A 25,120-nucleotide genomic window follows, 5' to 3' on the forward strand; every position below is an offset into this window, starting at 1 on the left:
TGTTTTCATTAAAAAGACGGAGGTTGAGGGGTGACCTGATAGAGGCCTACAAGATTATGAGGGGCATGGAAAGAGTGGATGGCAGTCTTTCCCAGGGTGGAGGAGTCAATCACTAGGGAGCATAGGTTTAAGGTATGTGGGGCAAAGTTTAGAGGAGATGTGCAAGGCAGGTTTTTTACACAGAGAGTGGTGAGTGCCTGGAACACGTTGCCAGGGGAGGTGTGGAAGCAGATACATTAGCAGCATTCAAAAGGTATCTTGTCAAACACATGGGTAGGATGGGCCTAGACGGATATGGCACAAGGAAGTGCTGAGGGTTTTGGCGAAGGTTGGCATCATGACCACTACAGGCTTTGAGGGCCGAAGGGCCTATTCCTATGCTGTATTGTTCTTTGTAATATCCTTCCTATAATAGGGTGACTAGAACTGAACACAGTATTCCATGTGTGGTGTTACCAATGTCTTATACAACTTCAACAAGATGTCCCAACTCCTGAATTCAATATTCTGACCAATAAAGCCTAGCATGCCGAATGCCTTCTTCACCACCCTGTCCACCTGCGACTGCACCTTCAAGAAGCTATGAACCTGTACCACTAGGTCTCTATGTTCTGTTACTCTCCCGAACTCCCTACCATTAACTGAGTAGGTCCTGCCCTGATTTCATCTATCAAAATGCATCACTTCACATTTATCCAAATTAAACTCCATCTGCCGTTCATCGGCCCACTGGCCCAATTGATCAAGACCCCGTTGCAATCCTAGATAACCTTCTTCACTGTCCACTATGCCACCAATCTTGGTGTCATCTGCAAACTTACTAACCATGTATCCTACATTCTCATCCAAATCATTACTCTTTGTAACAAAAAACAGTGGACCCAGCACTGTGCTACTGTGCAGCTACCGTGCAGCCCTCAGAAATGACATGCTCACTGACACTCAGTTTGGGTCCCACCAGGGTCACTCATCTCATGACCTAATTTACAAACTTGCTTCAAACAAGGACAAAAGAGCTGGACTCCAGGGATATGAGTGACTGCCCTTGACATAGAATCATTGAATCCTTGCAGTGTAGAAAGAGCCCATTGAGTCTGCATCAACTCTCTGAAAGAGCACCCTATTTAGGCCCACTCCCCCGGCTTATCCCAGTAACCTGATCTAACCTTTAGACACTAAGGGGCAATTTAGCGTGGACAATCCTCCTCTTTGGACTGTGGCAGGAAACTGGAGCACCCAGTGCAAACTACGCAGACACCGTGAGAACATACAAATTCCACGCAGCCATCCAAGGCTGGAATTGAACCCAGGTCCCTGGCACTGTGAGGCAGCAGTGATAACCACTGTGCTGCCATGCCATCCCATCAAGGCAGCATTTGACCATGTGTGGCATCAAAGAGTCCAGGCAAAACTGGAGTCTATGGAAATAGAGGGGAAACCCTCCGCTGGTCGGAGTCATACCTAGCACCAAGGAAGATGGTTGTGGTCGTTGGAGGTCAACCATCTCAGCTCGAAGACACCACTGCAGGATTTATTTAGGGTCGTGTCCTTGGCCCAAACATCTTCAATTGCTTCATCAATGACCTCCCTTCCATCCTAAGGACAAAAGTGGGGATGTTCACTGATGATCGCACAATGTTCGGCACTATTCGCAACTCAGATAAGATATCGAAGCAGTCCATGTCCAAATAAAGCATGATGTGGAGATGCCGGCGTTGGACTGGGGTGAGCACAGTACGAAGTCTTACAACACCAGGTTAAAGTCCAACAGGTTTGTTTCGATGTCACTAGCTTTCGGAGCGCTGCTCCTTCCTCAGGTGAATGAAGACCTCTTCATTCACCTGAGGAAGGAGCAGCGCTCCGAAAGCTAGTGACATCGAAAAAAACCTGTTGGACTTTAACCTGGTGTTGTAAGACTTCGTACAAATAAAGCATGATCTGGACAATATCCAGGCTTTGGCTGACAAGTGGCAAGTAACATTCATGCCACACAAATGGCAAGCAATGACAAAACAAAGAACAGTACAACCCAGGAACAGGTCCTTCGGCCCTCCAAGCCTGCACTGATCATGATGTCTGTCTAAACTAAAATCTTCTGCACTTCTGGGGTCCATATCCCTCTATTCCCATCCTATTCATGTATTCATCAAGATGCTTCTTAAACATCACCATCGTAGCTGCTTCCACCATTTCTCCCGGCAGCGCTAAACTTTGGCCCTCGTACCTTAAACCTATGTCTCCTAGTAATTGACTTTCCCACCCTGGGAAAAAGCATCTGACTATCCACTCTGTTCATGTCACTCATAATTTTGTAAACTTCTGTCAGGTCGCTCCTCAACCTCTGTCTTCCAGTGAAAACAATCTGAGCTTATCCAATCTCTCCTCATAGCTAATACACTCCAGATCAGGCAAGTAAACCTGGTAAACCTCTTCTGTACCCTCTCCAAAGTATCCACATGCTTCTGATAGTGTGGCGACCATAATTGTACGCAATATTCCAAATTAGGCCAAACTAAGGCCCTGTACAGCTGCAGAATGTCTTGTCAATGTTTATACTCAATGCCCCAATCGATGAAGGCATGCATGCTATATACCTTTTTGACTACCGTATCCACCTGCATTGCCACTTTCAGTGGTCCTTGGACCTGTATGCCCAGATCGCTCTGCCTACACCTACGGGTTCTGCCATTTGTTATATAATTTCCAGCTGTATAAGACTTTCCATAATGCATTACCTCACATTTGTCCGGATTAAACTCCATCTGTCATATCTCCACCCAACTCTCCAACCAATCTATATCCTGCTGTATCTTTTGACAACCCTCTTCACTATCATCTGCAACTCACCAACCTTTGTATGGCTTCCGCAAACCTACTAATCAGATCAGCTACATTTTCCTCCAAATATTATGAACAACAAAGGTCCCAACACTGATCCCTGTGGAACATTCCTTTGCTGTATCCGCATACTAACTTATTCTTACTCATGCACAAGAAAACCGAGATGCCCATGCACCTCAGCATTCTGCAACATTCTCAACTTAAGTAATACTGGAAGTTGTTTGTAGTGTACATTAATGATCTAGACGTGAATGCGGGGGTTGTTAATAAGTTCACAAATGACATGAAAATTGTGGTGTGGAAGGAGGGAAGTCTTAGATTACAGGACGATAGAATCAGGCTGGTCAGATGGGCAAATGGAATTTAACCCTGAAAAATGTGAAGTGATACATTTTGAAAGAACTAACAAGGCAAGGGAATACTCAATGAACGGAGGTAAGCTAGGAAATATAGAGCATCAGAGGGATTTTGGGGTGCACGTTCAAAGATGCCTGAAGGCAGCAGGACAGGTTGATGAGGTGGTTAATCATAGATCATAGAATTTACATTGCAGAAGGAGGCCATTCAGCCCATCGAGTCTGCACCGGACCTTAGAAAGAGTACCCTACCCAAGCCCACACCTCCACCCTGTCCCCGTAATCCAGTAACCCAGTAACCCCACCCGAAGGGCAATTTAGCATGGCCAATCCACCTAACCTGCATGTCTTTGGACTGTGGGAGGAAACCGGAGCAGCCGGAGGAAACCCACATAGACACGGGGAGAACGTGCAGACTCCGCACAGACAGTGACCCAAGCCAGGAATCGAACCTGGGACCCTGGCGCTGTGAAGCAACTGTGCTAACCAGTGTGCTACCAGGTCACCACGGTAGATGGAGGAAACTCCATAACATTTGACAAGCATTTAGGTGTGCACTTGAAATGCCAGAGAATACAAGACTACGGACCAAGTGCTGGAAAGTGTGGTTAGAATAGATAGGTGCCTGATGGTTATTGCAGACACAATGGGTCAAAGGCCTCTTTCTGTGCTGTAAAACTCTATGAATCTACAAATCGATGAGCTCGTAACAAAGGGAGACACACCTTGTAAACTGAGCTTGCAATGAGAATCAGTTGTTTATTTTGCTCAGTCAAACAGTTTTGTTTACTCCGATCCCTTGCTACATTTGTTTTCTATATTTTCACTGCATCTTGATTGAATATGTATTTGTTCTGATGAATATGTATTTGTTCTGATTCCGCTACCATTGAGGGGCTAGCACCGGTGTCGCGTGGAACACCATCGATTCCATTGAAAAACGGTGCAGGATTCATCGGATCCGTGATTGGCACTCAGGTGGCTGACAAGCTGCAACCGCATATGCACATTACACACACTCATCCCAGCCAACAAGATGGCACAGGTTGCGCTGGAGCATGCCCAAACAGCTGATGGGTCGGCTGGGGCCCGGATGCCCTGGGGCGGGGGCGGGGGGGTACCTTTAAGATTCATGACACTAACTTCAAAGTGGCTGTTAGTGGTGTGCGCAGCTACGTGGCTGCCTTGCTGGCTGCGACAATGGTGTTCCGTGCACGTCCACCCCGATCCCACAGCCTACCTCCTCGCCCTGGCCAAAGCCCTCCAACCAATGCCACGACTATCAGCAAATATGATGATGTTGGACACCTTGCGTACGTCCTCTCTCTCCATCAGCAGCCACCATGCCGGTTTCACGATATTTAAAACCATGCCGTTGGGAACGTGGCCCATCGGAGGCGGAGAATTGCGGAGGCCCAGAGAATACCGGGTCGGACCCGCTAAAGATATGCAAATGGCGTCTATTGTGTGTGCGTTCTGGAATGCATTGACGCCGCTGTCGAGGTGCTGGAGCATTGCGATTTGGCGTCAAATCAGCACCTGCCGCGATTTTGGTGTCAGAACTGATTCTCTGCCCAATCGCCTTTACCGATTTCAGCATCGGCTAATGGAGAATCCCGCCCAAGGTATTCCTGAAAGAATGCAATGTTATACTTGATGGACCTTTCCAGCAACGTGAATGAATGAATCTACATTCAACATGATTGAGAAGAAATACAGTTTGGGGATATTTGTAACTCACATCGTTTCCCCTTGACTGTGTTTGTACGTTGAGGACAGCATCTAACTAAAAAAAAGCACAGGGAAAAATGCATAGAGATATAAATACTTAAATCCTTTCACGCTTTCACTAAGTAATTTTATTTACATTGTCAGTCTCTCCTTTAAAAGAGGTTTAGTTAAATTGCCGTTGATAAGATAGGGCAGCACGGTAGCACAAGTGATTAGCACTGTGGCTTCACAGCGCCAGGGCCCTAGGTTCGAATCCCTGCTGGGTCACTGTCTGTGTGGAGTCTGCATGTACTCCCCATGTCTACGTGGGTTTCCTCCGGGTGCTCCGGTTTCCTCCCACAGTCCAAAGACGGGCAGGTAGGTGGATTGGCCATGATAAATTGTCCTTAGTGACCAAAAAAAAGGTTAGGAGGGGTTATTGGGTCCCAAGGATAAGGTGGAAGTGAGGGCTTAAGTGGGTCGGTGCAGACTTGATGGGCCGAATGGCCTCCTTCTGCACTGTATGTTCTATGTATCACTAACTTCAAAGTGGGTTGTTAGCAGACCAGCCAGCTGCTGGATTGGCTGGGGGCCAGAGGGTACCTGGGTGGGGGGAGGGGGTGTCTTAGGGATACACCTGTACAACCTGTGGCCCTAAGCTCAAAGGGGGCTGTTAGCAGCGTGTGCATCTGCCGGCTGCGGTAAAGGTGTTCCGTGCTCGTCTACTCCGACCCCACAGCCCACGTCCTGGCCACCCCCAGCTCTCTCTCTCCCCCCCCCCGGCCAGCTGCACAACTGTCTGCAAACTATGGCAATGTTGGGCACTTTCCGTACCCATTCTCTCGCCCTCAGCAGCCACAACGCTGTTTTTTGAAAAGCACAAGTGAACCACGCTATCGGAAACTTGGCCCATTGGAAGCGGAGCATCTCAGTGGCCCCAGAGAATACAGGGTCGGGCCCGCTAATGACATGCAAACAGTGTTTAATGTACGTGCGTTCTGGACCAAATTGACGTCTCTGTCGAGGTGACGGAGAATTGCGATTTGGCGTCAAATCGGCGCCCACCGCGATTTTAGCATCAGAACCTATTCTCCGTCCAATTGCGTTTCGCGATTTCGGCATCAACCAACGGAGAATCCCACCCTCTTTCTTCCCTCCACTTGGGATTTTTACCCCTTTCCACCCCTCTGTCTGTCTTGTGTGTGTGTGTAGAGGGCGGGACAAGTTTCTGCGGGGTTTAGGTATTGTCAATAATCAGTTGTATATTACATTACAGTTCTTATAAATAAACAGTAATTGTGTTTGCATTTACAAACCTCGTTACTTCGGGTATTTTCATAGAATCCCTAAGGTTTATAAATATCCCGGCCGCGAGGTTTGCTAGTGTCACACGGGAGGGTTTAAACTAGTATGGCAGGGGGTGGGCACGGGAGCAATAGGTCAGAAGGTGAGAGCATTGAGGGAGAACTAGGGAATAGGGACAGTGGGGCTCTGAGGCAGAGCAGTCAGGGAGAAGTTGCTGAACACAGCGGGTCTGGTGGCCTGAAGTGCATATGTTTTAATGCAAGAAGTATTACGGGTAAGGCAGATGAACGTAGAGCTTGGATTAGTACTTGGAACTATGATGTTGTTGCCATTACAGAGACCTGGTTGAGAGAAGGACAGGATTGGCAGCTAAACGTTCCAGGATTTAGATGTTTCAGGAGGGATAGAAGGGGATGTAAAAGGGGTGGCGGAGTTGCACTACTGGTTAGGGAGAATAACACAGTTGTACTATGGGAGGACACCTCAGAGGGCAGCGAGGCTAGAGGTCAGGAATAAGAAGGGTGCAGTCATAATGTTGGGGGTTTACTACAGGCCCTCCCAACAGCCAGCAGGATATAGAGGAGCAGATAGGTAGACAGATTTTGGAAACGAGTAAAAACAACAGGGTTGTTATGATGGGAGACTTCAACATCCTCAATATTGACTGGGACTCACTTAGTGCTAGGGGTCTGGATGGGGCCAAGTTTGTAAGGAGCATCCGGGAAATGAAATGAAAAATGAAAATCGCTTATTGTCACAAGTAGACTTCAAATGAAGTTACTGTGAAAAGCCCCTAGTCGCCACATTCCGGCACCTGTTCGGGGAGGCTGTTACGGGAATTGAACCGTGCTGCTGGCCTGCCTTGGTCTGCTTTCAAAGCCAGCGATTTAGCCCTGTGCTAAACAGCCCTAAGAGGGCTTCTTAAAACAATATGTAGACAGTCCAACTAGGGAAGGGGCTGTATTGGACCTGGTATTGGGGAATGAGCCCGGCCAGGTGGTAGAAGTTTCAGTAAGGGAGTATTTCGGGAACAGTGACCATAATTCAGTACGTTTTAAAGTGCTGGTGGACAAGGATAAGAGTGGTCCGAGGGTGAATGTGCTAAATTGGGGGAAGGCTAATTATAACAATATTAGGCGGGAACTGAAGAACATAGATTGGGGGAGGATGTTTGAGGGTAAATCAACATCTGACATGTGGGAGGCTTTCAAATGTCAGTTGAAAGGAATTCAGGACTGGCATGTTCCTGCGAGGAAGAAGGATAAATACGACAAATTTCGGGAACCTTGGATAACGAGAGATATTGTAGGCCTCGTCAAAAAGATAAAGGAGGCATTTGTCAGGGCTAGAAGGCTGGGAACAGACAAAGCCTGTGTGGAATATAAGGAAAGTAGGAAGGAACTTAAGCAAGGAGTCAGGAGGGCTAGAAGAGGTCATGAAAAGTCATTGGCAAATAGGGTTAAGGAAAATCCCAAGGCTTTTTACACAGACATAAAAAGCAAGAGGGTAGCAAGGGAAAGGGTTGGCCCACTGAAGGACAGGCAAGGGAATCTATGTGTGGAGCCAGAGGAAATGGGTGAGGTACTAAATGAATACTTTGCATCAGTAGTCACCAAAGAGATGGAATTGGTGGATGTTGAGTATGAAGAAGAGTGTGTAGATAGCCTGGGTCACATTGACATCCAAAAAGACGAGGTGTTGGGCGTTTTGAAAAATATTAAGGTAGATAAGTCCCCAGGGTCGGATGGGATCTACCCCAGAATACTGAAGGAGGCTAGAGAGGAAATTGCTGAGGCCTTGACAGAAATCTTTGGATCCTCACTGTCTTCAGGTGAAGTCCCGGAGGACTGGAGAATAGCCAATGTTGTTTCTTTGTTTAAGAAGGGTAGCAAGGATAATCCAGGCACAAAGGTAAAATGGAAAGGTGACCAATCCATGGCTTGCAAGGAAGAAGCATACAAATCCGCCAAGAAAAACAAAAAGTCTGAGGATTGGGAGCAGTTTAGAATTCAGCAAAAAAGGACCAAGGGATTGATTAAGAAAGGGAAAATAGAGTACGGGGAACATACAAATTGACTATAAAAAGTTTCCATTGGGAAGTGAAGAGAACAAGATTAGTTAAGACAAATGTAGGTCCCTTACAATCAGAAACAGGGGAATGTATAATAGGGGACAAAGAAATGGCTGAGCAACTAAATACATATTTTGGTTCTATCTTTACAAATGAGGAGACGAATCAGAAACCCAGAAATGTTGGGGAACACAGGATTTAGTGAGAGGGAGGAACTGAAGGAGGTCAATATTAGTAGAAAAATGGTGTAGAGGAAATTGATGGAATTGAATGCTGATAAATCCCCAGGGTCTGATAATCTACATCCAGGGTACTGAAGGAAGTGGCTCTAGAAATAGTGAATGCATTGGTGGTCATCTTCCAAGATTCTATAGACTCTGGAATAGTACCTGCAGATTGGAGGGTAGCTAATGTAACTCCACTATTTAAAAAGGGAGGTAGAGAGAAAACAGGGAATTATAGACCAGTAAACCTGACGTCGGTGGTGGGGAAAATTTTAGAATCCATTGTCAAAGATTTTATAGCAGAGCACTGAGAAAACAGTGGCAGGATCGGACAGAGTCAGCATGGATTTCTAATGGGGAAATCATGCTTGACAAATCTGCAAGAACTCTTTAAGCATGTAAATAGTCGAGTTAACGAGGGGGAGTCTACATTCCGGCGCCTGTTCGGGAGAATTCAGAATGTCCAAAAGTCCACTATTCTCTGTGTGTCAAAGTGTTTCCCAACTTCATTCTTGCAAGGTCAAGCTCCAATTTTTAAACAACTCTCTCTAGTCTTGGAAGCTCCTGGCAAGTTGGAAACATCCTCAAGAGTTGGCATCCTAAAGCGCATGGAATTAGGGCTAGTGTATAGATGGATGGAAAACTGGTTGGCAGACAGTAATCAAAGAATAGGAATTAACAGATGTTTTTCAAATTGGCAGGCAGAGACTAGTGGGATATTGTAGGGTCGGTGCTGGCCCCAGCTGTTCCCAATATATATGAATAATTTAGATGAAGGAACAAAATGGTTTGCTGGCCTTCATCGCAAGGGGATTTGAGGACAGGAGCAGGGATGTCTTGCTGCAACTGTACAGGGTCTTGGTGAGGCCACACCTGGTATATCGTGTGCAGTTTTGGTCTCCCTCTCTGAGGAAGGATGTTCTTGCTATAGAGGGAGTGAAGCGAAGGTTTACCAGACTGATTCCTGGGATGGCAGGACTGACGTAGGAGGAGAGATTGAATTGGTTAGGTTTGTATTCAGAAGAATGGGGGGGGGGGGGGATCTCATAGAAAACTATAAAATTCCAACAGGACTAGACAGGACAGATGCAGAAAGGATGTTCCCGATAGTGGGTGTGTCCAGAACGAGGGGACACAGTTTGAGGATACGGGGTACCCCATTTAGGGCAGAGATGAGGAGAATTTTCTTCAGTCAGAGAGTGGTCGGCCTGTGAAATTCATTACCGCAGGAAGTAATTGAGGCCAAAATGCATATTTCCAAGAATCAGTTAGATATAGCAGTAAGGCGAAGGCGATTAAAGGATTACAGGGGCTGGTTTAGCTCAGTGGGCTAGACAGCTGGCTTGTGATGCAGAACAAGGCCAGCAGCGTGGGTTCAATTCCCCTACCAGCTGAGAAATCTGAATTCTCCCTCTGTGTACCCGAACAGTGGCCCGAATGTGACGACTAGGGGCTTTTCACAGAACCCCATTCTCAGATGGGCATGGCCGAGGCGGTTCGGAGCTTGGCCTAGTCACAGGTGGGCATGGCTGAGGCACTGCACAGCATGGCCCAGTCACTGGGGGATGTGTCCCAGTCACTGGGGGATGTGTCCCAGTCACTGTGGAGCATCGCCGAGGGCGTCGATACGATGGGGCGGACTATGGGGAACCGCCAGGGCTGGCAGAGCCAGACGATGCAGAGGCAGCAGAGCCTGAAGTAGCTGCACCTCCATCTCAAGGTGAATCCCAGGCTCCTATGGGCACTGACCGGGAGGAGGGGGCACTGAGTGCCAACCCGGACCCGTCCCATGGGGAGGCACCGGTGGCCACCAGCACTCTCGGATTCCATGTTGAGGCCGTATCTCGGGGTCAGCACACAGGGCAAGTCGGCATGTGGTGCCGACAAGTGAGCCGGGCCCTCCATCCTCAGAGCCCCCAGCGGACGCCCGCCAAGGGCATCAAAAGCTACGGAACGAGGTAAGCAGCTGGCTGTGCCCACCTCAGATGTGTATCCTTGGAAAACACCAAGATGTAGTGATAGAGCTCGGCGGGCCAGGCACACTGAGCATCACTGAGGCCCTGGGGTAGGGGGGAGGGTTAGGTAGGGGGTGGGGTTGGGAGCCAGGAGGATTGGGAGGGGCGACACAATCGGAAATGGGTATTGAACAGCGCATTAAACAGCTATTTGCACAAACACTATGCCTCTGTCACTTTCTTCCGCAATGCGAGCTGACCCCCAGAACCTTTGCCTGTCTACCCAGGCAACCCCTCCTCCCCGTGGCATTCACCCATCCTCCAGCCGTGGTCCTGTCCCTGGAACTGTGTCCCATCCTCTGGCTGTTCGGATGTTGGCTGCTACGTGTGTGGTGTTGACTCTCACACAGTGTCCAGGCACCAAGGTGCGATTAGAATGCTAGGCAATGACTCCCACATGCTACATGGTTTGCCTACCCACAGGAACCCATTTGGCATGTCAAGAACGCTATTAACCACGATTGCCAATTCCCTATTAGTGATAGCCTTCACCCGCGCAACCAGAAGCCTCAGCAGTCGGTGGGGGTTATGGGTGATTGATGGGGCAGTCAGGCAGGGACACGGATTGTCCCCGGAATGGGGTTGGGATCCAAGGATTAGCATGGTGGTGCCGTGAGTGATTGCCCTCCCAGTTGCCCTCTCACTATCAAATATGAAGAGACGTGTGTAGGATGTAATCAAGGCTTTGTTATACAGAGATGTGTGGCCTCCTCCAGCAGCTTACGAAATGGCTGCTGTTCGGAGAGCACACACATTTATACTCCGCCTCCTGGGCGGAGCCAGCAGGCAGGGATCTACCCGTACCTGCAGTACAGGGGCCTTACCGTAATACCCATACATACCATATAATACAACAGTGGTGACTACTACATTCACCCCCAGTTAAAAATGAGTCCAGCGGGGGTGGTGGAAAAACTATATAAAACAGATTGGTTTTCAAATTACAGAGGTTACAAATTTAGACGATCGGGAGCCTTGATCTGTCGTTGAGAGCGCCGCAGTGTTGGTGGCGACTCAGGCATCGGCTTGGTCTTCAGTGACTCCGGAAGCCTGTCAAAATCCTCTTCATCCCCAGGTGGGAGCAAGGGGAGGATGGGTTGTCCTGGCGCAGGGGCTGCGGTGGGGTATGCCGGGGCAGGAGAGGGTGGCGCCGGGGCAGGGGGGCGGTGGGGGGGGGAAGAATTCCATGGGCCTGCCTGCCTGGTTGAGGGTGGCGGCCGGAGGGACATCGGATGCATCGCTCTCGACTTGGAAGGGGAGCGTCTCGTCGACTGCGTGCATTGCAGCCTTGGCGATGTCGGCCTTGATACTGTTGAAGGCCTGGTGAGCCTCGGCCGTCAGTGGGAAAGCGGTGGATTGAATTAGTGGCCGGGCATCGTCCGCATTGTTTGGGACCCACTGCGCGTAATACGAAAAGAACCCCAGGCATCGTTTGAGGGCCTTGGGGCAGTGGGGGAGGGGGAGTTCCATGAGGGGGCGCATGCGATCGGGGTCGGGCCCTAGAACTCCGTTCTGAACCACATAGCTGAGGATGGCTAATCAGTTCGTGCTGAACACACAATTCTCCTTGTTCGAGGTTAGGTTGAGGAGTGTGACGGTGTGGAGAAATTTGGAAAGGTGAGCGCCGTGGTCCTGCTGGTCGTGGCCGCAGATGGTGACGTTGTCCAGATACAGGAAAGTAGCCCGCAGCCCGTACCGATCAACCATTCTGTCCATCTCCTGTTGGAAGACCGAGACCCCGTTAGTGACGCCGAAGGGAACCCTAAGGAAATGGTAAAGGCGGCCATCTGCTTCAAACGCAGTGTATGGGCGGTCCGCCTTATGGATGGGGAGCTGGTGGTAGGCAGATTTCAGGTCCACTGTCGAGAAGACCCGGTATTGTGCAATCTGATTGACCATATCAGATATGCCTGGGAGGGGGTACGCGTCGAGCTGCGTGTACCGATTGATGGTCTGACTGTAGTCCACGACCATCCTGGTTTTCTCCCCGGTTTTCACCACTACTGCTTGGGCTCTCCAGGGGCTGTCACTGGCCTCGATGATACCTTCCCGCAGCAGCCGCTGGACCTCAGACCTGATGAAGGTCCTGTCCTGGGCGCTGTACCGTCTGCTCCTGGTGGCGACAGGTTTGGAAGGTTTGAAAACAGGGAAGGCAGGTCGACCGCAAACAGTAAGGGGTGGTAGGGGCCCGTCAAATTTCAGGGTTAGGCTCTGGAGGTTGCACTGGAAGTCCAGGCCGAGTAGCAAGGCAGCGCAGAGGTTGGGGAGGACGTAGAGCGAGAAGCCGCTGAACTCTACGCCCTGGACGGTGAGGGTGGCGATGTAGTACCCCCGGATCGTCACGGAGTGGGATCCGGAGGCCAGGGAGATTCTTTGGTTAGCGGGGTGTACCGCGAGGGAGCAGCGCCTTACCGTATCGGGGTGGATGAAGTTCTCAGTGCTCCCGGAGTCCAGAAGGCAGGATATCTCGTGCCCGTCAACCTTAACCTTTGTCGAAGCGGTCGCAATGTTGTGCGGTCGGGACTGGTCAATCGTGACCGAGGCGAGATGCAGCTGGTTGTCTGCGGTTGCAGGGGTTCTGAGGCGGGTAAGATGGCGACGCCCTCGGGCCGCACGTGTCCTGGGGCAGGCAAGATGGTGGCGCCCTCGGGCCGCACGTGTCCTGGGGAAGGCAAGTTGGCGGTGCCCATTGGTTCTGAGGCAAGCAAGATGGCGGCTCCCAGGGGCCGTATGTGTTGTGAGTGGAGCATGATGACGGCGCCCACGTGGTCTGAGGAGAGGAAGATGGCGGCACCGAGTGGCCGCACGTGGGGGGTGCCGGGACAATAGCGGCGATTGAGCGGGCCTGGCACATTGCAGCGAAATGTCAGAGCGTGCTCCGCGCCGGGCAGCGCTGCTGGGGGTGTTTTGTCTGTCCGCAGAAGTAGCACTTGGGTCCCCCGGGGTTGGTTGGCTGCCGCGCGGCGCAGGCGTGGGATTGGCTGAGGGCGGTCGCTTATGGGGTCCACAATAGGGTGACCTCTGGCGGAGTCCATGATGCACCGGGGGGGTGGGCCGTGCAGTCGGGGGCAAAAGCTTGTACGTTGCGTGAGGCGACCATGAGCGAGAGCGCTAGTTTCTTGGTCGCCGCGAGGTCAAGCGTGGCCCCTTCTAAGAGGCGCTGCCAGATGTAGACAGACCCTATGCCTGTAATAAACGCATCTCTCATTAGCAGGTTCGAATGTTCAGTGGCCGAAACGGCCTGGCAGTCACAGTCTCTCACCAGGGCAAGCAGGGCATGCCAGAAATCTTCCACAGACTCACTGGGAAGTTGGTGCCGCGTGGATAGCGGGTGCCTGTCTTGTTGGTCTGCTGAGCAGTGCCATGGCCTCTGCGTAGGTAGGCGTGATTTGGACGGGGGGAAAAACGTTGGAGCTCAGCCGTGTGTACAGAGTCTGGAGCTTCTGTGCTTCTGGGATTGGGTCTGTCGCAGACCCGATGTACGCTTCAAAGCAAGCTAGCCAATGTTCAAAGTCCTTTTTGGCGTTGTCTGCTTGAGAATGCAGCTGCAGGCGATCCGGCTTGATGCGGAGATCCATCTTTGAAAAATCTCTGTGTAATAAATTGATTACGACGAGACGAGAGTAGAATGTAATCGAGGCTTTATTAGAGAGATGTGTGGCCTCCTACAGCAGCTTAAGAAATGGCTGCTGTTCGGAGAGCACACACATTTATACTCCGCCTCCTGGGCAGAACCAGCAGGCAGGGATCTACTCCCGTACCTGTGGTACAGGGGCCATACCGTAATACCCATATATACAATATAATACAACAGTGGTGACTACCACATTCCCCCCCCCCCCCTCCACCCTCCCACGGCGGCCCACTCATGCGTAGGGTCCGCTGCAGATATGGGCCCCGCACCTCCGGGTCGGAGGCCACGGATACGCATGGCGGACTCGGTCTGTGGAGCTGAACCTGAAAAATAAACCCCCCGATCGGCAGCGCGCCCAACCCTTAACGCCCGTACTAACATTTCCCGGTCACATATAAGTGCCCCCGACCTCCGATCGGCCTATTCCCAACCATGGTGGCCGCGGACTGAGTCCGCAGCCGCCATACTAGTTTCTGACCGACTTGACCACGTTAGATCCATGCCGTCGAGAATTCGGCCAGTCGGGGGCAGAGCATGGCGGAGCAGGCCTCAGGCAATGGCCCCAGGTAGGTGCAGAATCGGCGAACCGACGGCATACCGATTCCGTGCGCGGAAATAGATTCTGGCGTTGGGGTGCGGAGAATCCAGCTCGATATGTTCCAGAGATGAATGCAGACAGTCCTGGCAATGAGGTTAAAATAGGGACTCAAGTTCATTTCAGGGTTAAATGGGACTAAAAGGTTGTAAAAGTTTAGTTTAGTCTCAGATAGTAGCTCTATAGTGAGATGGGTTAATAGCTAGGAAATAGAGGGACCAAATTTCCCTGGGTTTCTGTGGCTATGAACTCATCTTTCATTCTCACTCCACAGTATAAATATTTCCCGCTTTCTCTGTCTTTAGCTTTGACAGAGGGTCATCTGGACTCAAAATGTTGCCATTTTCGCCAACTCCAGCGCGATACCACCACCAAACACATCTTCCCTTCACTCCCTCTGTCAGCATTCCGCAGAGACCGTTCCCTCCGAGATAATCCAGTCCACTCCTCCACCATACCCAACACCTCTCCCATCACCCCTTGCACCTTCCCATGCAATCGCAGAAGGTGTAACACTTGCCCATTTACCTCTTCCATGCTTTACATCCCAGGCCCAAAACACTCATTCCAGGTTAAGGAGCGTTTCACTTGAACCTCGGCCAATTTGGTCTATTGCATTCGCTGCTCCCAATGTGGTCTCCTCTATATCGGAGAAACCAAACACAGACTGGGTGATCGCTTTGGACCCTGACCTTCCCATTGCTTGCCATTTCAATACAAGGCCCTGCTCCCATGCCCACATGTCTGTCCTGGGCCTGCTGCAATGTCCCAGTGAAGCTCAACGCAAACTGGAGGAACAACATTTCATCTTCCGGTTAGACACACTATAGCCTTCCGGTCTCAACATCGAATTCAATAACTTCAGATGATTAACTCGACCCCACCCCAACGCATTTGTTTTCATACCATTGCATTTTAACTGTTTTTTTTACCATTTCTTTCTCTCTTGTCTTTCTTTATATATATTCACCCCCGCATCTGATCCACCTTTCTTCACCCTTTCTGCCCTTTGCTTCCCCTCCCCCCACATCTACATCTGTCACAGTTTAGCCTCTGATGTTAGTTTCTCTGCAGTTTGGCCTTTCACACTGTTGTCCTCTCTGGGGACTGCCATTAGAACTCTTTCCCTTGGTTTCTGTGGTTATTAACATCCCGTTTCCCTGGGTTTCTGTGGCTATGATCCATCTTTCATTCTCACTCCACAGTATAAATATTTCCCACTTTCTCTATCTTTAGCTTTGACAAAGGGTCATCGGGACTCGAAACTCTCTTAGCTCTTTTCCCTCCCTACAGATGCTGCCAGACCTGCTGAGATTTTCCAGCATTTTCTCTTTGGTTTCAAATACAAATCCATTTGCACTTATAGTTGAGGAAATTAGTGTACTTTCTGTCAGAGTGGACATCAGACAAGCAGTGTGGCAAATTAGAGGGGTGATTGTGCCAATAAAGTTTGCGATGTCATAGAAAATGGCTACATCAGTAAATATATCCAACATAATTCTCTGTTCCTGAAACTAGGCCCGGGATTCTCCGACCGCACGCTGGATCGGAGAATCCCCGAGGGGGCAAGAATCGCGCCACACTGGCCCGCCGAATCTCCGGCGCCGATTCTCAGGCGCCTGCGGAATTCCCGCCATGCCGGTCGGGGGCCGTTGAAAGCGTCCCCCCCCGGCGATTCTCTGGGCCACGACGGGCCGAGTGCCTCCTGAGTTCGGCCGGGTCCACCGGCGTGGGTCACATATGGTCCCACATGGCAGGACCTGGAAGTTCTGTCTGCGGGGGCCGTCCTGGTGAGGGGATCCGCGGTGGCCTGGCCCACAATCAGGGCCAGCGATCGGTAGGCGGGTTATTTCCGTGGGGCCTATGTTCCTCCGCTGCGGGCCCCTATAGAGCTCCTCCACATTGCCGGCGCGGAGACGGGAACCCACGCGCTGGCCGTAGCGCGCATGTGCAGACTCGCGCCGGCTGTGACGCGCCGGCTACAGCAGCGGAGACCACTCCTGCGCCGACCTAGCCCCCTAGAAAGGGGTGAATACCTGACAATTGAGGACTGTTGACGCCGGAGTGGTTCGCGCCACTTTTCACGCCGTCGTCAGAACTTGGCCGCGGGATGGGAGAATCCCAGTCTGAGTGCTGATCCTGGTGCAGGATTCATGGACTTCTACAACAGCAAAACTGGCTCTGCACCTGGACCGATTCAGCTAAGGAGCTAGCAACAGTGCCACGTAGAACACAATCGATTCCAATGATAAACAGTCCGGGATTCGCCGGATTTGCAATTGACACTCAGGAGGCTGACAAGGTGCAGTCGCATATACACATCCCAGCCAACAAGATGGCAGCAAGACGTGCAGCCCCGAGATTAACTGGCGCTGGGCTTGAGACCCTCATGGTCGCTGCGTAGGCGAGGCAAGTGATCATGTACCCCGGCTCAGGTAAGAGGCTGCCAGCCATCGCTGTGCCTGGGCGCAGGTGGCAGAGGCAGTACGCACCACGAGCACACCATCCAGACCAGCCAGCAGTGCCGGAAGACCATAAGACAAAGGAGCAGAATTAGGCCACTCGGCCCATCAGGTCTGCTCCATCATTCAAACATGGCTGATATTTTTCTCATCCTCATTCTCCTGCCTTCTCCCCATAACCCCTGATGCCCTTATTAATCAAGCACCTATCTATCTCTGTCTTAAAGACACGCAGTGATTTGGCCCGACAGCCTTCTGTGGCAAAGTATTGCACAGATTCACCATACTCTGAGTGAAGAAATTCCTCCTCGTCTCTGTTTTAAAGGATCTCCCCTTTAGTCTGAGATAGTGTCCTCTGGTTCTAGTTTTTCCTACAAGTATAAACATCCTCTCCACGTCCACTCTATCCAGGCCTCGCAGTATCTTGTACGTTTCAATAAAATCCCCCCTCATCCTTCTGAACTCCAACGAGTACAGACCCAGAGTCCTCAACCGTTTCTCAAACGACAAGCTCTTCATTCCAGGGATTAGTCTTGTGAACCTCCTCTGGCCCCTTTCCAAGGCCAGCACATCCATCCTTAGACACGGGGCCCAAAACTGCTCACAGTACTCCAAATGGGGTCTGACCAGAGCTTTATACAGCCTCAGAAGTACATCCCTGGTCTCGTATTCTAGCCCTCTCGACATGAATGCTAACATTGCATTAGCCTACCGAACTGCCGACTGAATGCAGCACGTTAACCGTAAGAGAATCATGAACAAGGACTCCCAAGTCCCTTTGTGCTTCCGACTTCCTAAGCATTTCCCCATTGAGAAAATAGTCTATGCCTCCATTCCTCCTTCTAAAGTGCATAACCTCACACTTTTCCACATTGTATTCCATCTGCCACTTCTTTGCCCACTCTCCTAGCCTGTCCAAATCCTTCTGTAGCCCCACTACTTCCTCAATACTCCTGTCTCTTTACAGATCTTTGTTCCATCTGCAAACTTAGCAACAGTGACTTCAGTTCCGTCTTCCAGATGTACATTGTGAAAAGTTGTGCCCCAGCACAGACCCCTAAGGCACACTACTAGTCACCGCTGCCATCCTGAAAAAGACCCCTTTATCCCCACGGCATGACCTCCTCAGGACAGCCATGGTGAGTAGGCAGCACTGTGCCCCTGGCACCAACGCCCGTCCCACACACCCACAACTCTACCCCGCCTCCCACACTCGGAGGGTGGCCGAACCCCCAGCCTGCACCACATGCCGGCACCCATATCGGCCGCCATGACTGGGTGCCCTGACCACTGCGGTAGAACGACCGGCCCTGGACGTAGTCCCGAGGAAAGGGCGAGGAAGTGAGACCCCGCTGACTTGCGGTTCCCCATGGCATGTGTGCACCCCCTCAACACCATCTTCATCCCCAGACCACCATCACTCCACACCCAAACCACCCTCAATCGCACACCACCTGTACACCAACCCCTCACCACACACACCCACCACCCCCACACCTCCCCGGCCAGTGGTCTAATCATGTGCCTTTCAGGACCTGCTGGTGATGAGGCGGGTCCTTCTCGAGTCCCCCACCCCAAGCCACAGCCAGCTCCCTGGGTGCTAAGAAGAAACGAGGATACCAACACAGACGTGAATCATACCCGAGACCCAGGACACCCCACAGCTCGAGTCCAGGATGACACTGATATCCCGTCACAGCTGTCTCCAACACCCCCCACCATCCCAGTGACACTCACCTCAGTTGGGCACTTTAGTGAAAAGGCTCCTGGGGCACTATCTGGTGCCCACCACACAAATGTTCCGGCACATCAGGTGGAGGTAGGAAATCCCGAGGGGGCGGACAGTCGGAGGGCGGGCCAACCCAGGGACGAGCTGCCATCCAGATGGGTTTTTGGCTTCGGACAGCCCCATCGATCGTGGACATGCAGTCTCAGAGTCAGAGAAAAGATGAAGGGTTGAGGACGAGCATCCAGCACCTGCAGGTGCAGATAGAGGAGTCCTACCGCATGCAGTAGCAGACGTTGGTGCCAGTCATGCACGGGTGGCGACTGTGTTGGAAGCATCTGGGGAGAGGTTTTCGACCATGGATCAGCATAAGACCATAAGACATAGGAGACCATCGTGTCTGCTCCGCCATTCAATCATGACTGACATCTTTCTCATCACCATTTTCACGCCTTCACCCGATAACCCCTGATACCCTTATTAATCAAGAACCTATCTATTTCTGTCTTAAAGACTCTGAGTGAGGTGGTCTCCACAGTCTTCTGCAAAGAGCGCTCCTCTGCCATGAGATTCTAGGACCAGTAGGACGTGGCAGAGGTGCCACACTGTCTCCTTAGCATGTCCAAGGCCTGGTGCATTTTGTGCAGGCAGTGGCTGAGGCCCAAGACAGGGCTGCCCTCTCACAGGCAGCCATGTGTCAGAGCCATTGCAGCGGCGCTCCAGAGTGCGGTCCAGTCACAGCGGGCCATGGCTAAGAGCATTGGCGGCATTGGCCAGGCACTGCCAACATGGCACACACCCAGAGGGAGGTGCCCCAGTCCCAGAGGGAGATGGCACAGTCACTGGCTGATGTGGCACAGATCCAGAAAGTGATGGCAGTCGCAGCGTGATGTGGCGCAGTCCCAGCTGGAGCTGGTTCACTCCCTGTGCTCCATGGCCACGGGCACGCAGACCCTGATCGAGTGATCACCCAGGTGAACGGTAGAAACAGCAACCTTGGGCAGGAATCAAACGTTGTTAAACAATGTGGAGCATCAGAGCTCATCGTAGAGCAGGTTGTCATCATCTGCCATCCCATGGTCTGAACACACTGTTACTAACAACTCAGGTCCCACACCCCGTAGTGAGGTAGGTATGAACCACGGAGGGGTTGCAGGCGGGCGAGTGGCCAGATGAGGGTATGGGGTTGGGATGTGTTGTCCATGCCCCTTGGCCAGTCCCCTCCCAGTTGTTGAACCTGGAGGTAATCAGAATGTCCCATGCACCTTAGTCCCAGGTCACGTCCACACTCGCTCTCCCCCATATCCGAGGACTGGTGTTCATCCTCCTCCTCCAGCACGTCGACCCGCTGCTGCGTGATGTTGTGGAGGATGCAGCAAGCTGCCCCAATGTGGGTGACCCTCTCAGCGTCATACTAGAGTGTCCCTCCAGAGCAGTCCAGGCATCTGAAATGCATCTTCAGGATGCCGAAGCACTGCTCAATCACGCCCCTGATCGCTGCATGGGTGCTGTTGTAACAGGTCTCTGCTCAGCCTTTGGCCTCCTGATTGGCGTCATCAGCCACGCGTGCAGCGGATAACCCCTGTCACGTAGGAGCCAATCTCCTAGACGGGGGTGGGGGGGCCTCGCCGAGGCCGGGCATTGTTGAGTGTTCCAGGATGAAGGTGCTGTGCGCACTGCCCGGGTATCGGGTATTGATGTGCATCTGATGGTCACATATCAGCTGTACTTTCATCGGCCTGTCATCTGCAGGTGTTCATTGGGGGACATGCATCCCGTTGATCACTCTCTCGACCCGGGCCATCTCAGCGAGTGCAGTGAACCCTGTTGCCCGGGCATCCTGGTGGGGTTGGTCCACATTTAAATGGATGTATTGTGCCGACATATAGGGGCTCCGTGACGGTGAAGGTGGACCTGGGCACCGAGCTGTGTGCGATCCCAGACAGGTCCCTAATCTGCGCCTGAAAAGATCCCGTGGCGTAAAAGTTCAGGGCAACCATCATCTTGACGGCCACCGGGAGTGGGTGTCCTCCCACATTCCCCCACGGTGCCAGGCACGTCATGATCTGGCAGATATGTCGCACTGTCCGCCTGCTCAGCTGGAGTCTTCAAAGGCATGCCCGGCCGCAGGACTTTGAATGACAGGTGCTGCCGGTGCACACGAAACCTCATGCAGCACATCCTTTGCACCTACGCCTCCTCCTCGGCCTGTTTGGCGGCCGGCTCTCCATCCTCATCAGTTGCCTCCTGTTCCTCTGGGACAAGCTCCACTGCTGAACCTTCCTCCTCCTCGAGCAGCTCCAGCTGGGACAGTCTCTGTGCACCCTCCAGGGCTGCAGCGACGAGGAGAAAAGCCACCATTGCTGGTTGAATTCCAATATCCATCATCTGCAGGTGTTAGCATGGTGCGTACCCCTGTGCCCAACCAGGTCCAATGGGGTATATGGTTGCCCCGGTTAGCATCGTGGACCCTGTCCCCACATGGCCCCCTCCACCCCTCCTCTTCGTACTCTAGGCCCTGTGGGAGCCTCTGGCCCTGGAGTCCTTCCCTGCTGCCAGGGACCTTGCCTGGGCGCCGCTCAAGTCCCATAGGGGCTCGCCTGGCCCCTCAGCTCTCCCCCTGTCACCCTCCCCCAGCCCTTTGCAGCCCCCCCACCCCTCAACCAGCCCGACCAGTGTCAGGACCGCCAGACCATGGTTGCATTTCTCCGTGTCCTACCTCCTCTTTCTCCCTCATCAGCCACGGCGCCTGTTTCATGATTTCTAAGAGCACAAGTTAACCTCGCCATTGGGTATTCCCTCCAGTGGAGGTGGAAAATCGCAGAGGCCCCGGGTAATACCGGGTCAGGCCCACTAATAATGATATGCCAACGGCATTTACTGTACATGCACAGAATTTACAGTGCTGAAGGAGGCCATTCGGCCCATCGAGTCTGCACCGGCTCTTGGAAAGAGCACCCCACCCAAGCCCACACTTTCGCCCTCCCCGTAACCCAGTAACCCCAGCCAACCATTTTTCTGAACACTAAGGGTAATTTAACATGGCCAATCCACCTAACCTGCACATCTTTGGACTGTGGGAGGAAACCGGAGCACCCGGAGGAAACCCACGCAGACACGGGGAGGACGTGCAGACTCTGCACAGACAGTGACCCAAGCCGGGAATCGAACCTAGGACCCTGGAGCTGTGAAGCAACTGTGCTAACCACTGTGTTACCCTGTTGCCCAGCACTAGTGCAGAGTGGAACACATTGACGGCACTGTCAAGGCACCGGGGAATTGCGATTTGCAATGAAACCGGCGCCCGCCACGGTTTTTATTTCAAGACCGATTCTCCGCCCACTCACATTTTCCGATTCCGCGTCAGCTGACTGAGAATCCCGCCCATGGAACTGGACTTTGTGGATGTGATTCTCCCAAAAATTTTCAAAGTTAATTTGTGCGGTTTTTTTCAAGGAGTTTCCTGCTGCTCTGCTGGCGAGTTCCCCACTGCTATTCAATGATACTTGGTCACTTTTTTGGGCCCTGGGGAGATTCTAATCGGTTTAGCACCCACTTTTTTGTCGCACTGGGGAGCTGAACTCAGAGATTGGGCCGCCATTTTGAAACGGTGCCCCGATCTCTAAGTGAGCTTCTGGGCTCCTCACACCCCACACCGATGGGCAATGTCACCCACTACACACATGGCCACTACCCCACACTTCCCAAGTGTGGATACCCCGCTATGGGGTCCCTGGGGGTCGCCTCACTTCAGTCCCCCCCAACTCCGACTTGCAACACCCCTTCCTTTCTAGGATCCCCACCCATCACCCCCCCAATCTCCCAGAGGCCCCTACTTACCTGACCTGCATTCCCCCACCCTTCAACCCCCCCCACCCCCCTCCACTCTTGTTTCATGGGCCTGGCCCCCCTTGCCAGTGCCACTCTGGCATGTTAGCACCTTTGCTTTGCCACCTTGGCACCAGGCAGTGCTCCTGCTGACATAGCAGTGCCAACCAGGCACCTTGGCAGTGTCAGGGTGGCAGTGCCAAGGTGCCCTCTTTCCAGGGGGAGGGTCAGTTACCCGATGACCTGGGAGACACCCCGGATACCATTCCGCCTGGTCCACATTTGAGCGGCGCCCAGCTGCAGCCTCCCTGGAGAGGCCGCAGAATATACGGAGGTTGCTGGATCCTGGGCAGGTAGGTTTACGACCTACTTTCACGAGCGTTATTCGGTGCTGCCCATTTGGGGTGGAGTTCTGTCTCCGATGTCCTGCGGGAATCTGGTGAATCTCGCGAGGCGCGGAGGCTGTCGGAGGGCTCGCTCCAGGCCTCCATCGGTATTCTCAGGCCACGTTGTGCTCTCTCTTGAGCGCAACTTGGCTGGAGAATCAGGCTCTGTATTTTAAAATGTAGTCACTGAGAGGCAGCATGTAGGTGAAAAATACAATACAGTTCAAAGCTGTAAAAAGATGAATGACGACATTAATTTAAGGGTTCATTTCCTCACCTCTTTTCTCCACATTTCCCGAAGCCTGCTGAAGTTATAATCATAAAACAGACAAGCATTATTTGATATAAATATGTTTACAAATGACGTTTTTTGGCAGGGTTCTTCCTGCTTAGCGGTACATTAAATTCTGTTGAATATCTCCCATCGATTGTTTGGTGTTTTACCCATTAACAGCTTTGCCCAGTTTACTGTAGATAGTAAAATAAAACCATGGCTGTTGGAACTTTTCAGCAGAAAAATCATATTGGACTTGAAACACTGGGTGGAATACTCCCATTTTGAGACACTAGTGATGGGGGATTGTGGACGTGCCTGTCCCACTGGCTGGAATGGCAGGGTCCCACATCAGATTCTGCATTTGGAACCTCATTAATTATACACAGGCGTGTTACGCTCTGTGTCACCTGGCAGTTGATTCAATGGCAGCCATCAGCAGATCCCAGCGCATATTTAAATACCAGTCCAGCACACATTTATCACTGTCTGCAACCGCTCTATCTTCAATAGATTGTGCAGGATGTCAGCAACCCAGAGGAAAAAGACTCGCAGCCTCAAGAGGATGTTCCTTGCTTCAACCACCCTCCCCCCTCCGCTCTTGAGCCCACCACCTATGAGGCACCCATAAGAACAAGGAGCAGGAGTAGGCCATCTGGCCCCTCGAGCCTGCTCCACCATTCAATGAGATCATGGCTGATCTTTTGTGGACTCAGCTCCACTTTCCCGCCCGAACATCATAACCCTTAATCCCTTTATTCTTCAAAAAACTATCGTTATCTTAAAAACATATAATGAAGGAGCCTCTACTGCTTCACAGGGCAGGGGATTCCATAGATTCAATCCTTTGGGTGAAGAAGTTCCTCCTAAACTCAGTCCTAAATCTACTTCCCCTTCTTTTGAGGCTATGCCCCCTCATTCTGCTTTCACCCGCCAGTGGAAACAATCTCCCCGCATCTATCCTATCTATTCCCTTCATACATTTATATGTTTCTATAAGATCCCCCCTCATCCTTCTAAATTCCAACAAGTACAGTCCCAGTCTACTCAACCTCTCCTCGTAATCCAACCCCTTCAGCTCTGGGATTAACCTAGTGAATCTCCTCTGCACACCCTCCAGTGCCAGTACGTCCTTTCTCAGATAAGGAGACCAAAACTGAACACAATACTCCAGGTGTGGCCTCACTAACACCTTATACAATTGCAGCATAACCTCCCTAATCTTAAACTCCATCCCTCTAGCAATGAAGGACAAAACTCCATTCGCCTTCTTAATCACCTGTTGCACCTGTAAACCAACTTTTTGCGACTCATGCAGTAGCACACCCAGATCTCTCTGTACAGCAGCATGTTTTAATATTTTATCATTTAAGTAATAACCCCTTTTGCTATTATTCTTACCAAAATGAATAACCTCACATTTGTCAACATTGTATTCCATCTGCCAGACCCTAGCCCATTCACTTAAAATATCCAAATCCTTCTGCAGACTTCCAGTATCCTCTGCACTTTTTGCTTTACCACTCATCTTAGTGTCGTCCATGAACTTGGACACATTGCCCTTGGTCCCCAACTCCAAATTATCTATGTAAATTGTGAACAATTGTGGGCCCAACACTGATCCCGGAGGAACACCACTAGCTACTGATTGCCAACCGGAGAAACACACATTAATCCCGACTCTATGCTTTCT

General features: G+C 51.5%; 1 protein-coding gene across 1 annotated transcript in view; it reads right to left on the reverse strand.

Moving 5' to 3' along the window:
* The window catches only part of LOC140398321 (Fc receptor-like protein 5), a 293,198-nt gene that overhangs the window by 25,273 nt on the left and 242,805 nt on the right, over nucleotides 1–25,120 (reverse strand). Inside the window, exons 12-13 of the mRNA XM_072486879.1 lie at nucleotides 23,431–23,458; nucleotides 4,939–4,983 (exon numbers count right to left, since the gene is read on the reverse strand). Of these exons, the coding sequence (XP_072342980.1) occupies nucleotides 4,939–4,983; nucleotides 23,431–23,458 (73 nt within the window). The remainder of the gene's footprint in view (nucleotides 1–4,938; nucleotides 4,984–23,430; nucleotides 23,459–25,120) is intronic.

Source organism: Scyliorhinus torazame, chromosome 21 (assembly GCF_047496885.1).
Source record: "Scyliorhinus torazame isolate Kashiwa2021f chromosome 21, sScyTor2.1, whole genome shotgun sequence".
In the NCBI taxonomy this organism is placed as follows: domain Eukaryota; kingdom Metazoa; phylum Chordata; class Chondrichthyes; order Carcharhiniformes; family Scyliorhinidae; genus Scyliorhinus; species Scyliorhinus torazame.